Here is a 15,928-nt window from a genome sequence, read left to right as displayed (position 1 = left end):
CAAATCTTTAGGTTAGGTAAGCGGACCTTGTGAAGAACGGGACAGTGCTAGGGAGATGACGATGATTATTCAAATAAATAACAAGTTTAAACTGAATGGCTTTATATAAAATATGAACCTAACAATTAAGTGCTTAATATCACTTTTGTAACTATCCCAAGGCACCTTTCTAGCTAGCAAACAAAAAAACCTGGTTTTACACAGACACTACACATTGACGTTATCGTACACGCGATCTGTGTGTGTGACATATGACGCCATACGATTGAAGACTGAAGTAAGACCGAGGGGGTGAGGTAAACCTCGCTCAGCCGCTGGTGGGGAGCGGAGAGTTGCCGTTCTATACGAAGTACTATTCCTTGAGTGTCGCCAGAAGCAACGTGGCGGCGTCGTGTCCAGAGTCGGAGGCGCCGTGCACGGTGGAGTAGTGAGTGGGGTGTGACGCCTCACCTGCGGGTAGTTACAAAAAATAATTTTAAAAACATACAAATAACAGCCTCCGTGGTCTAGTGGTTAGCGCTCTAATCACTAGACCACGATGCGGCCGAGCATGGGACATCTAAGCTCCTATTTACTCTTCCTTACCTGCTAGTATAACTCTCGGTCGGCCATCGGCGTCCCGCAAGGGCGCAGCCAGTGTGCGCCGCGCGTCCGGCGCGTGCGCAGCCGCCAACGCGGTGTAGGAGTATGTACCACGAGTCAGCTCATTGGAGAACCAACTGGTTCTATAGAGATAAATCAAATCATTTATTCAACGGCTTCTTCTCTCATGTGAAGAGAGTTTAATGACCATCCTCATCAACCCTGGTGTCAGGGTTACTATTGAACCGCCAAAGGCCCCTGACATGGCTCATGTAACGACTACTTACTTACATCAGTAAATAGTAACCTGGACCAACGGCTTAGGTCTCCTTCCGAAGCATGGATCATCTTACTTTCGGACAATCGGGTGATCAGCCTGTAATGACCTAACACTCCTAACCAAACCAGGGCTCATAAAATGATTTTTGTGATATACAGGGTGTTAGTGACACCGTACCGAATACTGAGGAGGATGATTCAGCTCATGATTCTGAGTTAATATCAAGTGGAATTTCCCATCGCCAAATTCAAATGTCTTTTTTTGTTTTAAAAGGTATACTTTTGCAATGGAATATTCCACTTGATATCAACTCAGAATCATGGTCTGAATCATTCCCCACAATATTCGTTACGATGTCACTTACATCCCGTACAAGTACATATAGGTAGCCATACAAGTACGTGTGGGTGTTAGTGACACCGTAACGTATACTGAGGGGAATGATTCAGACCATGATTCTGAGTAGATATCCAGTGGAATCTCCTGTCGGAAAATTCATGAACATTTTAGTGTCAATTTTTGCAAAGACAAAAGTACATACATAAGTAAATATAAAGTTTTTAATTTTTTCCCATACTTTTGCGACGGAAAATTCCACTTGATTGAACTCGAAATCTTGGTCTGAATCGTCCCTTAAAGTTTTCTTTACAGTGTCACTATAACACCCCCTGTGTCTCCTTCGAGTCCGGGACCTCCGGATCATGAACCCAACACTCAACCACTGGACGGAAGCCGTCAAGAGATGAAGATGTATGATAACTTGTATAATAAAATTAGTAAAGAAATGTATATTATATGTATATGATAAAATATATTATGAATGTAAAATCATTATTTCTAATAAAGATATGCTGCTGTTTAGCAATAAGGCCGCCTATTGTGCTTATGTTTTATTCGTATGCTTATGTCCTTTATATATGTTGTTGTGCAATAAAGTATTATTGATTGATTGATTGATAGAGGCTTTCTTAAAAATAATAGAATAGAAGGGTAGGATTATTTCAAGCACACACACACGCACACACACAATCACCTATAATTTTTTCACGCATTTGTTACCTATAGTATGTAAGTTACTTTTGGTTGTTTATTTTACTTATTTGTAGTACAATGTGTTTTCTCGGAAAGAGCGGAGTCTCCCGATACAAGCGCTACGCTTAAAAGGAGGCTCCAATCACCTATAATAGTGTATTGGTTTTCTACAAATAAAGTATTTTGTATTTTTGTATTTAGTTATTGGAAGGCACGTTAAGCCGTTGGTCCCGGCTGCATTAGCAGTCGTTAATAACCACCAATCCGCACTGGACCCGCGTGGCGGTTTAAGGCCCGATCTCCCTATCCATCCACAGGAAAGGCCCGTGGCCCAGCAGTGGGGACGTTAATGGGCTGATGATGATGTATTTTGTATGATGATGTTACTTGATTATCCCTGTCGGGTCTGGCACGGTGTCATTGCTGAAACGCCGCAGCAGCGCCATCGCTTTAGCCTTCACCTGCTCCTCTGACATAGTCTCCATCTGCATCCATAATATTTATTTATTTATAAAGGTACATACAACATTACAGTGTAACCTAATGTGCTGTATGACAAGAAAACAGTATAAGAAACTGTCTTGAGAGTTGGAACATATTAGAATCTCAAGAGATAAATCCAGTTATTTTGTATAATTTCTTTAATTTCGATTTTTTTTACAATTGGACGTTGGACGCGTCTTGCTTGGCCGAATGATGAAGTAAGAGAGGAAAATTGAGGTACAAAAACATAATAAAAATGAAACGCCTGACAAAACTATTATAGCATGGGCAACGTAAAATTCTTGCTATTAAAATACTCGTAGGCACTTGAGCCGGAACAAACTGATATACAAAGTAAACAATGAATGAAAACAGAAAGAAAAAGAAAAATAAGACTGTATGAATAAAAGAAAAAAAAAATTTTAGAATTAAAAGGTAAACTATCACACAAAATAATAATAGAAAAAAAAACATTAGTAAATTATTCTCGCAAAAAGCCAAACACTCGAGACACTCCGAGGGGGATGATTTAACCACGATTTCTTAATCATGGCCGATTTCACTTACACCCCATACAAGTAGAGGAAGACTAAAGACAAAAGTACATACATAAGTAAACTTATAGTCTTACTACAAAACAAAGACTAAAAGATAAACTATGTTTAAAATATAAACCGTATACGAAAGAAGTCCCGAAGGCCGCGGCGCGGCGGCGCTACTGTCGCAGACTCTGCAAAGAATTATTATGACTTGTCAAGTTAATTTCATTAGCATCCGCCGACTTCTTTCGTGGCGCGAAATACTATTTCAAACCTAGTTTATTTTTAGTTTGTGTTTTGTAGTAACACTGAAAGTTTTTAATTTTTTCTATACTTTTGCGACGGAAAATTCCACGTGATTAAATCCGAAATCTTGGTCTGAATCATCCCTCAAAGTTTTCGTTACAATGTCACTAACACCCGGTATTAGATTTGATTTAATGTACAAATAAATAAATAAAAATCCTCATTTTCTCTTCACAAAGGTAACATAAATTATTTAATCTCTCTCTGTAATCATACATACTTACTGTAGCGCCTTCGAGAGAGACTAGTGTCTATACTAGGTGTTACCCTGTGTGACAGATCACCAGGCTCCCAACCTCATATGGAACTTTAGTTTACAGCCTTAGAAATATAGGAATGTGAAGCCAAAATATAAAATATATTGAGTTGTAAACAAAAGAACGGCAATGCAGGACGGAAGGGGCAAGTCACAGGGACTGTAACCTAGAACTTGACTGAGGGCAGCAGTAACTGTCTACTATTCAGAGGCGGAGGACAGGAGTCCTAGTACGGCTTTGAAATAGACTACTCTGGGCGCCATCCCACTCGCGTCAGACAGAGTACTGCGGGGAAGCAAGAGGGAAATCACTGCCCTATTTTTCCCTAAAAAGTAGCATGGAAATGCTGCACCGACAAGAGCGTGGCTCTTAAATTGATGATGACACAAAAGAAGTATTCCTGCCGCCTGTTGTGCTTTTCGGTATATGCTGTCCTTATCTCTGTATTTTGTGTCCATTGTGCTCAATAAAGTATTTTATCTATCTATCTATCTAAGTATGTAAGTAAACGTAAAGATTCTGTATGTGTTTGAGTGTGTGTGTGTATGTACTAACCAATTTAGCTATCTCTCCGCAGGTCCACAGCTCGATGCAATGGTCACAGCCCATTGAGGGTGTAAATCCCACAATTTTGGTCGTCCACATGTCTTCAGGGGCCACATTTTTGAGGTCTTCATCACGCCAAAGGAAACCCACGTACTCATTAGACCACCAACGGTTGTCAAAGGAGAAGATGATCTTGGGGTAGAATTGAAATCTTTAATGTACAGATGGCATATCTTTTTTTTACGTGACTTATTGTAGATTTGCCGCAGATGGCATTAACTACGTACTTGGGCGGACAAATTGGGGAGCGCTGAAGGCTCTCACCCGATACAAGGTTTAAGACAACAAGCCTGAGGGTGCCCAGTTAGGCGCGAACCTCGGCTCAGGGCGTCGTCTGAGAAGAAAAATATTTGAAAGAATGAATCGACCCTAGTGGGTCGATAACGATAAGCGCTGAATGAGGGAAATCGTCGACCACGCCGGCGGGGTCGGTATCGGGGTCCTGAAGTGTTTGGTGACTGGCTGCCTCTATGGCTAGAGTAATAGGGTCGTCGGGATCGTATATTGCGTCCGTCGGACGCCGATACTTTTCAGTACCGTCCCTAAGCGGAATGTATTCGGAAGCCGCAACTACCAAGATGGCATATCTACAATAAGTCACGTCATAAAAAAAAGAATAAAAATGTCCGAGTAGGTAGCTGCTTAGACGAATTTAATGGGACATTTAGACCTTTTTTTTTTTTTTTTTTTTTTATTTATTTATTTAGACCACTTCTAGTCAATCTACTTCTTTATTAAGTATTATTATTATTACTAGCCTAACCCCAGCCTAGCCTAGCTTTATTATGAGGAAGTGCTAGTGAGTGAGTAAGGGAAAAGAGACAAATACTGAAAATTATTGAGGACAGAAGAGGCAAGATGATTGGACTGGACACCTAATAAGACACGACGAATTCATTAAAAACATCATAGAAGGAAAGCTAGAAGGAAAGAGAGGAAGGGGAAGACCAAGAAGAGCTTACATGGAACAGATTAAAGAAAAGGTTAACGTCGTGTCTTATAGGGAAGTCAAGGAATTGGCCTTTGATAGACTGGAATGGAAAATGCTACACCGACAAGAGCGTAGCTCTTAAATTGATGATGACTAGCCTGTATGATCCCACTGCTGAGCAAAGGCCTCCCCCATGTCTTTCCAAGTATCCCGGTTCTGTGCGAGCTCTATCCAGATCATCGCGCCATCGTTTCCGGGGTCTACCACGTCTACGGTGTCCGTCCTGTGGTGCCCAGTGCGTGATGATCTTTGCCCATCGTTCCGTTCTACTTGCTTATTCTTGAAAATTAATTACACAGCATAGCATCACGCCCGTGGCCCCCAAGTTGTAGGCAGAGATGCATAGTATACAGGTGATAGTGACACGGGTATACATTGATAATACATTTTTTACGGTAAATTAAGAAAAAAAAGAATTTCACTTCCAAAAAGATTACTTCTTCTTCTATCTTCTATCGTGTGGGTTGTGTTAATTACCAACCTCATCAACCCTGGTGTCAGGGTTACTATTGAGCCGCCAAAGGCCCCTGACATGGCTCATGTAACGATTACTCACTTACATCAGTAAGTAGTAACCGGGACCAACGGCTTAACGTGCCTTCCGAAGCACGGATCATCTTACTTTCGGACAATCAGGTGATCAGCCTGTAATGTCCTAACCAAACTAGGTATCACAAAGTGTTTTTTGTGATATGTCCCCACCGGGATTCGAACCCGGAACCTCCGGATCGTGAGCCCAACGCTCAACCACTGGACCACGGACACACGTTGCCATCTCACACGCACACTAAGTGTGTGTGGGGAAACCTTCTGGGGCACCTGCCCCTTAAGATTGTCTTCTTCGCCTCCTGTAGCTACGGAAGGGTCCTTGAGTGCTGGCCCCGCCTTCGCGGTCTAGCCCATCGAGTAAGACCCCGTTGGGGGAGGCCCAGTGAGCCGCCTGCGTTTAGGCGCGGGCTGGTCTTCTTCTTCTGCATCTTCAGGTGTCCGCTGTTTCCCTGGGTTAACTGGACCACGGAGGCCGTTCAAAGATTACTTATATTATTAGTACCTTGCCCACTACTCCCATTGCTATCTGCTCTATTGCCTTCACCTTCTCTTCAGGGAGCGGCGGCTGGAACAGACTCGCGTGCCTGAAATTATTCAGGGTGTAAGTGACATCGTAACGAATACTCAGGGGGATGATTCAGACCATGATTCTGAGTTAATATCTGAGTTAAAATTCATATTCTTTTTGTATTTTTTTTTTTAATTATTTTCAATCTATACTTTTGCAATTGAATATTCCACTTGATATTAACTCAGAATAATGAGCACCAGTGAGTTATTAATTTATCTTAAGTGCAGTCACTAACACAGTTGGCTCGACCATTATAGACGGCGATACGGCTCACCTATCACGTTGGTCTAACAGAAAGCTCGGTGAGGTGTGTGTACTTAGTTCATCTTGCGATGGATGTACCTCTGACTACCCCAATTGGGATATAGTCGTGAGCTTATGTTATTACTGTGATGTGATTTGAATAGTTACTTCTCCTTAAGCACTCCAAGCGAGACGGTGACTATTGCCGCGCCGGCGTGGTATGTCCGACCATCACTTGTAGTAACAATGACGCTCTGCGCACCCTGTTGCGGATACTGCACGCGGGTAACCGTCGAGTTTAACTTCACTTCCAGGGTAGGCAGTCCTGGACCACCTTTGTAAGTGTTCTGCAATCAAATCATAAAAACGTAACATAACAGAGCATCACGCCTTTCTCCGTGAAGGGATAGGCAGAAGAGTAGAGTCTATTATGTACACTCACTCCTCGCCAGTTATGTTTAAGTCCCATGTACAGTCATGAGCAATATAATGTACCCACTTTAGGACTCTGTCGCACTAACATATTTGACATTTAGTGAGACTTACAGTTCAATTTGTCAACAAAGTTAATGTGACATGGTACCAAAGTCATCATGGTACATATTAATGCTCGTGACAGTACGTGATATGAATTATCTGTGATCCAAGCAGTCGAATTAGTATATAAGTCGTTAGTGACATCGTAACTAATACTCAGGGGAATGATTCAGACCTAGATTCTGAGTTAATATCAAGTGGAATTTCTTGTCGGAAAATTCATGAAGTTTAGTGTTTTTTTTTAATTATTTTCAGTTCCATACTTTTACGACGTAACGAAAACTTAGGGGGATGATGCAAACCATGATTCTGAGTTGATATCAAATGGAATTTCTTGTCGGAAAATTCATGAAAACTTTAGTGTTTTTTTTTTTAGATATTCTCAGTTCCATACTTTTACGACGAAAAATTCCACTTGATATCAACTCAGAATCATGGTCTGCATTATCCCCCAAAGTTTTCGTTACGATGTCACTAACACCCGGTACCACCATCATCATCTCATCATCATCATCATCTTGTCATCGCTGCCCACCCCTTGGGGGTTAGACGCGTGATGTTATATGATTTTTTTTTACCTTTGATGGGTTTGCTCTTGGCCCCAGAGTTGCCCGAAGGCATTGACGAGGCCTAAGATGGAGCCCAGAAGGTGCCTGTTCACTCTGGCCTTGAAAGCACCCGGATTATATGCATTCGGAAATGCAGAAGACGGCAGAGAATACCACTCTATAGCAGTGCGCATAATGAAGGACGATGCGAAGCGCTTTGTGTGAATAGTTGGGATATCCACCAAATAGGGATGGAACCCGTACGTCTGGAAGTCCGAAGATAAAAGGGGGATGGTGGAATGAGCTCGTGTAGATCGCGGGCACACTCCCCGAAGTGCAGTCTCGTATATTATGGTAAGTATGGTGATTTTTCTGACCAGCATGAGCTCGAAGAATGTCTTGTACCCGTGTGTGTGCCAGCTGTATCCCTGGCTACCCTTCAACTGCCGAAAGTCTGATACTGCATTCACCTGTTAAATTAAAAAAAAAATACACTCTTCTTCTAACCTAATACTCTCCTTATCGTGTGGGTTGTGAATTCGATAACCAAGCTCATCAACCCTGGTGTCAGGGTTATTATTGAGCCGCCAAAGGCCCCTGACGTGAATAGTTTTAAGACAGTAATTAAAAAGAAACTTTCTAAAAATGGTTATTACTTATAATATTAATGATTATGTAGAAAAGTATGAATGCATGGGATTAACTGTCTAGGCACCGATATTAGGTAGCCAAATTACAACATTTTATGTTTTTTTAGGACCCTGTGCCGGTTTTCCTTGCAGCTTCTTTTCCCCGGCTATACAGGTTGTGAGAAGCTGCAGTAGTTTTAGGCGGATGAAACGTTCGTTGTGTGAAAATTGACGATTCAAGTGTCTTACGTTCAGAGTAGATGGATCTTTTCTAAGGATATCTCCAATTTGGTCAATATACGTCCTTCTAGGTCTTCTGCCAGTCTTTCTCTGTCGCTGAGGTCTCCTACTCGGAAAAAAAAAGCAAGCAAGGACAATGCAAGGAGACCTCAGCGACAGAGGAGCTGGCAAAAGAAGACCTGGAAGGACGTATATTGACCAAATTGGAGATCAGATTGGACTGGAATTGGGGATTGGGGCCTATGGCGGTTCAGTAATAACCCTGCCTGGTTGATGGGGTGGTAACCTACCTCACAATCCACACGATAGAAGAGATTGGCGATGTCCTTAGAAAAGGTCCATTACTCTGAACTGGCGCGCATGTGTGAAACGATTGATGAATGTGGAGGAAGCAGGAGAAGTGTGTCAGGATCAAAGCAAATGGAATTCCATAGTCTCTGCTTACCCCGATGGGAAATAGCAGTGAGTTTATGTATGTATGTTGTACCACTGTCTTGTGTGTGTAATGAAGTGTTTATTCATTAATTAATTTCACCTGCATCCAAGAGTCGCTGCCCTCAATGCTATTAGCTACCCTGTCGAGGAAGTCCAGCACTCGCTTCACCAAGTCTGGCTGGCTGCGAGCTTCAGGGTGATGCTTGTCGATGTACGCCATCAATCTAGAAGATAAACATACTTTTAAAAAAAATAAAAAAAGTAATTAAAAAAAAATCATAAGGAATATTTTATAGAGAAATGTTCAGTTAGGGAAAACTTACGTTCCAAATATTTGTATAACTTTTATCTTCCATCATCAAACGGTTCAGTATTATACATATAACAGTGTATTTGTATCATAAAATTGTTGGAGGGTAAGACATTTAAAAAACGTCTAAAAAATTGGCTAGGTGATATGGAATCGTATGACTTGAATGAATATTTTCAACAACAATGATATTTAAAATTGACAAATGTTTATAATGTGACTAATTATTAGGTACTTACTTAATTCCTTGATGCTTAATACTGACATTATTTGTAATATTGTACGTCCGACATGGACATGCTGTTGAGACAATTTTATAATGTTTGACACCAAAAAATGTTTCTTGTTTGTTTTGTTTCTTTATTGAACACGAAGAACAGAAGGTGATCAACATGAAGGAATAAGAAATATGGCGAACCCAATTAGTTGAACCAGATAGTTCCAACCATAACCAACAGATGGCGCTGACAGATGTCCTAAAACGCGCTAACGACGGATGTTTCGGGGTACCGAACAGAGCATAGTACCCCGCTAGCCACAAGTTGGTAGTGTGACTAGGGATCAACGATACAACGGTGTTATGTTGGAAGTTGTATATATGCGTCTTGCTGTGTAAACTTCGATATCGCGTTTCACGACTGCTTGAAGACTGCATTATTGAACGTGGCGCCATCTGTTGCATGCGGGCGGAACTAGCTGGCCAACTAGTTGGGTCCGCCACAGTAGCAATAAATGTATAAATATATAAAAGAAAACAAATGTAACGTCTACTTACATCAGTATAGTAGTTAACCCTAATAATAAAGAAAAACAAAAAAAATACGACTCACTTGTTAGTAACATACTGCCCCTTCGACTGCGTATGATTCACTTTTTCATCGTAGTACGTGAATCCTTGTTCAAACAGCGTAAGCGCGAGCGGAGAGTCGCGCACGCCGCCAGCCAATAGAAGGGCGGTGGACAAGTCCTGTGGCAGCACCGACACGTTATGCGCAAGCGCAGTCTCATAGACGCGGCTGCCGGTCAGACCGTGTATCCTGCCGGTAGTTACAGTAGAGTAGTACAATAGAGCATAATACAGGAGTAGAGTAGTGCAATAGAGCATAATACAGATGTAGAGTAGTGTAATAGAGCATAAAACAGGATTATAATAGTGCAGTAGAGCATAACAAAGTAGAGTGGTGAAAATGAGTATAACATAGGAGCAAATTAGTGCAATAACACTACTCAAAGGTGATTTATGTATTATGCTCTATTGCTCTATAGAGCATAACACAGGAGTATAATAGTGCAGTAGAGTATAACGAAGGAGTAGTGCTTGTAATTTTCCACGTGTGGTCTAGTATAAATTATTTTAGGACACTAAACTATAACAGGAGCAACATTGGTCGAGCAGGCGCCATAGTCCCCCATAGCTCCAGTATCCCGGTCCACTAACCCCCAACCCAATAGCCCAGTTCCCTTTGTTCCCACAATCTGCAATAGTCCTACACGAACCGGGGATTGTCTTTGGGTGCACTCCCATAGTGCATACAGGGATAATCGCCGGTTGGTGTCACACCACATTTAGATTAAACTGTCTTAAGGGGCCTCTACGTGTTGGCTGCGGCCCCACGCACGCTTTCCAAAAGTCCGGGCCTCCATAGGCCCGAGATATGAAAAAGACATACAATAATAATAATAATAATAATTTATTTTAAGATTTACAATCCATAGTTGTTAGTAAAAAAGCAGTCTACTAGTCAACTATGCTATGCCTAAGTATATTCCTAACAAATACTTAAGTATACATCATCATCATCAGCCCAATAACGTCCCCACTGCTGGGGCACGGGCCTTCCCTATGGATGGATAGGGAGATCGGGCCTTAAACAACCACGCGGGCCCAGTGCGGATTGGTGGTTATTAACGACTGCTAATGCAGCCGGGACCAACGGCTTAACGTGCCTTCCGAAGCACGGAGGAGCTCGAGATGAAAACTTTTTTTTGTGGTCACCCATCCTATGACCGGCCTTTGCGAAAGTTGCTTAACTTCAACAATCGCAGACCGAGCGCGTTTACCGCTGCGCCACCGAGCTCCTCAATAAAATTAGTATACAATAAAATTATAAAAAACCTTTGCGAGTCGATGGCGATCGATACTAAATTTTGCCGACCAAGAAGAACACTTACCACTCAGCGCCGACTTCAACCACCCCACTGCCAAAACTGACAGTGCGCACGCGACCACCGATCCTGTCGGATGCTTCCAACGCCAGTACTCTTCGCCCAGCATGCGCTAGAGTCGCTGCAGCGGTGGTACCCGCCGACCCCATGCCGACTATTATGACTTCATACGTCGCTGGCCTGGTCGAGGATAAATAAAATAACTGTTCAAGTATCAGTCATTCCCGTGCCAACGGGAACGGCGTCCGTGGTCCAGTGGTTGAGCATTGTGCTCACACTCTGGAGGTCCCGGGTTCGAATCCCGGTGGGGACATATAACTTAAAATAAAGTTAGATGGCGTCTGCACCAATGTTTGTTATGATTTAGTTGTAAGTAATGACCTCAACCGGTAGATAATAGGGGCAGAGGACAGCCTTCATGCGGCCTCGTGACATAATCATTGATTTCTAATATGTTACTATAACATAATATTTATGTAGTAATAGGGTTTCTATCTCTAAAATTTGGAAAACAGGATAAGACAGAAGAATTTATAAAAAACAGTTGGAAATGTCATAAATCACCTTTTTTATTAATTCATTATTTTAACGAAACAGAATTCTTATTACAATTTATTACAAATTGTTTATATAAATCAGCTTTTTTAATGCTTGAAATAGGAAAACAAAACCTTATTAAAATATTAAACAAAAACGTAAGTTTAAATAATAAGTATACTTGGTTGTGAATATACTTGGTTCATCGGTTGATCGTGGTGTGCGTGCGAGCATAGTGTTCCCCGAAGGGGTGGGCAGAACTACAAATAATCAAGAAACTATTTGCAGCCACTTTTGATACATAGTCCTAAGGTGGATAATGATAAACCGTATGATGATAGGGGATCAGCCTCCTAACCTTCTAACAAGTTTAATGATAATTACGTTGAATAAATGATTGTGATTTGATCTGATTTTGATATGATTTGACTCACTCGTCGGCGTATGCGCACGCAGACACCAATATCAACAGCGCCAACACCGCAAGCCGACAAGTCCCCATCTTTCTTTTTTAAAGTTTCAGAATCCCGTATGACTGGAGTGCAACACTGTGGTATCGACGATATAATGCTGCACAGTGGGTTGTCTACTGACAGTAATCAGACATAATCATGTCAATTATAGATATTATGCAAACTAGCGAGATCTGCGCATGACCATTTAGATCAACCTTTGACTTGAGATATGATCGAAGGTAAACCGACGCGCGAATATCAGTTTGTTATTGATCTATCTTCTATATTATATACAGGGTGGCCCAGAAGTTCACGTTCAAAATAAAAAAATAGATAGAGGGACTCATTAGCTACCAGAAACACCCCCCATGTATGTTTAGTGATTATTTACGGTTTAGGAGATATGACCCATTTTGTACCTTTTCTTAGATTTTCTACCTTACTTTAGAAATCATCATTTTGTCGCTATCTCTTTTTTAATAATTCTTTTATTTTACTTCACAACTATGCCTAAGTCTGTGTACCGCTCAAACAAAGATAAATCAAAGTCAAATCAAAGATAAAAAAAATAGTTATCGGAGGTCAGTGAGATTTCGACCAAAATTGTTACAGTTGTTAAAACTTCGCCGAAGAATAATAAACACATTATATTGTCATGGACCCTGAAAGTATTTCTAAAAACTGCTCCATTTAATAGGCTTTTAGAAGCATCCAAAAAAAGTACCCTTAACATGGGCATAAAACTAAGTAATTAGCCCTCAAAGATTGCAAGACAGACAGATAGTCAGACAGAGACTTTGAGGAGCAGTGGGACACTTTAGGCTAGATAAGAAGATAGATAAACCTGCTCTTTAACCACCAGACCATGGAGGTTGTTTCACAAAGATATTTATTCTCTTTCCTTGCCAAAAATTAGAAGTCAGTGGTCAATGTTTTGATAGTATATTTTGACGTTTAGATTTTAATATATTTACTTGTAATCTTTGCCATACAATTATTTTATAATACAATGCGTAACAATTTAACCAAGAATAATAAATAACTCTGCTTAAAACGTCAACCATGATGAAATCCTTAGCGATATTTAGAGGTGAGATTTTTTAGCATTACTCATTGAGTCCGTGATACCTCTGTTGAATCCATGGTAGCTCTATTTAATTTATGATACCTCTGTTGAATACCTGATATATCTGTTGAATCCGTAATATGTTGCATCCGTGTTAGCTCTGTTGAATACCTGATATATCTGTTAAATCCGTGATATGTTGCATCCACGTTAGCTCTGTTGAAATACCTCATATATCTGTTGAATCCGTGATATGTTGCATCCACGTTAGCTCTGTTGAAATACCTCATATATCTGTTGAATCTGTGATAAGTTGCATCCGCGATAGCTCTGTTGGATACCTGATATATCTGTTGGATCTATGATATGTTGCATTCGTGATAGGTCTATTGAATCAGTGATAGCTCTGTTGAATCCATGGTTACAAAATTCTACATGGTATTAACTCAGAATCATGGTCTGAATCATCCCCCTCAGTATTCGTTACGATGTCACTAACTATAGTATAGATAGACTATGTACATTTCCAGAACTGGCCGAGGCGCCGCGGCACCCTCGCAGGCCTAGAATTCCGAAGGTTCCAGAAGCCGAAAGATACTGCAGATCAACCATAGACATCAACCTGTCGCCTTTAACTCGACGCATTATACTTGTGTTGATCGCTGGTTGCGTTTTCGTAATATCAGTCATGGTGGCAAGAATCTGTCAAAGTTTAAAAGACGAACCAATGGCGTTAGGACTGGAGAAAGGGATGTCTCGAAGGTTCCGATCTAGGCACAGAAGCCCCAGCATTGTTTGGTTTGCTTTATCCAACACTCAAAGTAAACAGACGAACATAGAATGTATCCTCGACGCTTACGAGTCAATATTTTGTGATGTTTTTGACAAAACACAAGCCCCAAGTTTAGCTGACGCGTATCTCTTCGAAGCAGATTCAGTAAAGAGCTTTCCTTTGAAGCGAAATCCAAAAACTATTTGGGGTATTCTGCAGCACGGTTCACCTGTAAACCAATCTTTAATGCTGCACGAAGAATATCTAAGATTGTTTAATTTCTCAAGCACTTTTAGCAGGGAAAGTAATGTGCCTACGTCTTTATATTGGTTGTCGGGTTTGAAGCACATAACCTCAACTTGTTTCTACATTAATACTACCGCGAAAAACGACCTCTGCAAAAACGGATCGTGCGTTATGTTCATAGCGACAGACTGCAAAGCGATTGCAGACAAATTGGCCTACGTAGAGGCCTTAATGGATTACATTCCAATAGATTCTTTTGGCGATTGTCTTCATAACAAAGACCTTCCTTCGTCTATGAACCTTGACGACTTCACTGAACACTTGTATGATGACTCCATGCTTAGATTTTTAGCGCGATACAAGTTCGTAATAGCTATTGAGGATGCAATATGCAATGATTATATGACGGAAAAGCTATGGAGGTCGATAGAAGTGGGTGTAGTGCCGATCTACTACGGCTCGCCGCTGATCAGGGACTGGCTGCCGAACAACAAGTCGGCCATACTGCTGGAGGACTTCCCCACGCCGGAGCTGCTCAGCCAACACCTGCACTACCTCCTGAACAACGACACGGCGTACGAAGAATACCTCGAGCATAAGACGTTAGGGAATATTTCAAACGAGAAGTTAATCAGGGAGTTGGAAAAGAGGTCTTATCAAAATAATCTGTTTCAAATCAAACGTAAATTTGAATGTTATGTCTGCGAGAAAATTTATGAGAATGAAATTGATTTACATATTAATACGGTAACTAAAAATCATTATAACTGTCAAATGACTCCCCCGAATGTTACTTTTAATGTTAATGATATTGATCGTAACAAATTTTACCATGCTACAGTCAAAGTCGAAAGTAATAAGGACACTTCTCACGATTTAAAATCTTTTAACAACTCGAACAATGTAAAAGTTGATCAAGTCTTACATACTTCAAATGAATCGAACTCATCAAATTTCAAAGTTTATAAAGAAGTAGAAACTTTAAATAACTCCAACATAGTTTATCAAGAATCAAATTCTACGGGCAACTCGAACTCAGATACAAATGTAAAACTTAATCAAGACTATTATACGTTGAATAACTTAAATGATAATGTTTATAAAGATTTAAATTCTTTAAATAACACAAAAACAGAAGCAAGCGACATAGTTCATCAAAACCCAAATTCATTTAATAAATCGAACTCAACTAATGAGGAAATTTATAAGGACTTAAATTCTTTAAATACATCTAACTTAATAAATGAAAAAGTCTCTCAAGATTTTAAATCTATAAATAACAATTCAACAAAAGGCAACGTTTATCAAAACTTAAATTCTTTAAATAATTCAAGTACAGAAGCAGACGACATAGTTTATCATAATTTAAATTCCTCCAATTCAACAATTGACAAAGTTTATCAAAACGCAACTCCGTCGAACTTAACAAATGTAAAAAATTATCAAGACTTAAATAATTTCAATAACAAAGTTTATCAAGATATATATTTTTTAAATAACTCCACTATTTTAACAAATGTGAAAATTGATCAAGAATTTAATCGTGTA

The 15,928-nt window shown here is 40.4% G+C and overlaps 1 protein-coding gene across 1 annotated transcript; it reads right to left on the bottom strand.

The window, feature by feature from the left end:
- Window positions 1–85: 85 nt before the first annotated feature.
- LOC126379491 (spermine oxidase-like) lies at window positions 86–12,443 on the bottom strand. The gene is made up of 11 exons (XM_050028259.1): window positions 12,276–12,443; window positions 11,311–11,484; window positions 9,969–10,175; window positions 8,929–9,052; window positions 7,902–7,994; window positions 6,608–6,786; window positions 6,128–6,209; window positions 4,035–4,217; window positions 2,282–2,379; window positions 586–725; window positions 86–450 (listed from the first exon to the last, which is right to left on the bottom strand). Exons 1-11 carry the CDS (start codon window positions 12,341–12,343, stop codon window positions 353–355), a joined length of 1,446 nt encoding a protein of 481 aa, XP_049884216.1. The 5' UTR covers window positions 12,344–12,443; the 3' UTR covers window positions 86–352.
- Window positions 12,444–15,928: the final 3,485 nt, after the last annotated feature.

The sequence above is a fragment of the Pectinophora gossypiella genome, chromosome 29 (assembly GCF_024362695.1).
Source record: "Pectinophora gossypiella chromosome 29, ilPecGoss1.1, whole genome shotgun sequence".
NCBI lineage: Eukaryota > Metazoa > Arthropoda > Insecta > Lepidoptera > Gelechiidae > Pectinophora > Pectinophora gossypiella.
This window is presented reverse-complemented; position numbering and strand designations above follow the sequence as displayed.

Bases quoted from the DNA above. Each gene is read 5' to 3' on its own strand.
- LOC126379491 (XM_050028259.1), bottom strand. From the start codon at position 12,343: ATGGGGACTTGTCGGCTTGCGGTGTTGGCGCTGTTGATATTGGTGTCT. The intron at 11,485-12,275 runs GTGAGTCAAATC...ATCCTCGACCAG, and splicing joins GCGTGCGCATACGCCGACGA to GCCAGCGACGTATGAAGTCA. The intron at 2,380-4,034 runs GTTAGTACATAC...TTATGGATGCAG, and splicing joins GCGGAGAGATAGCTAAATTG to ATGGAGACTATGTCAGAGGA.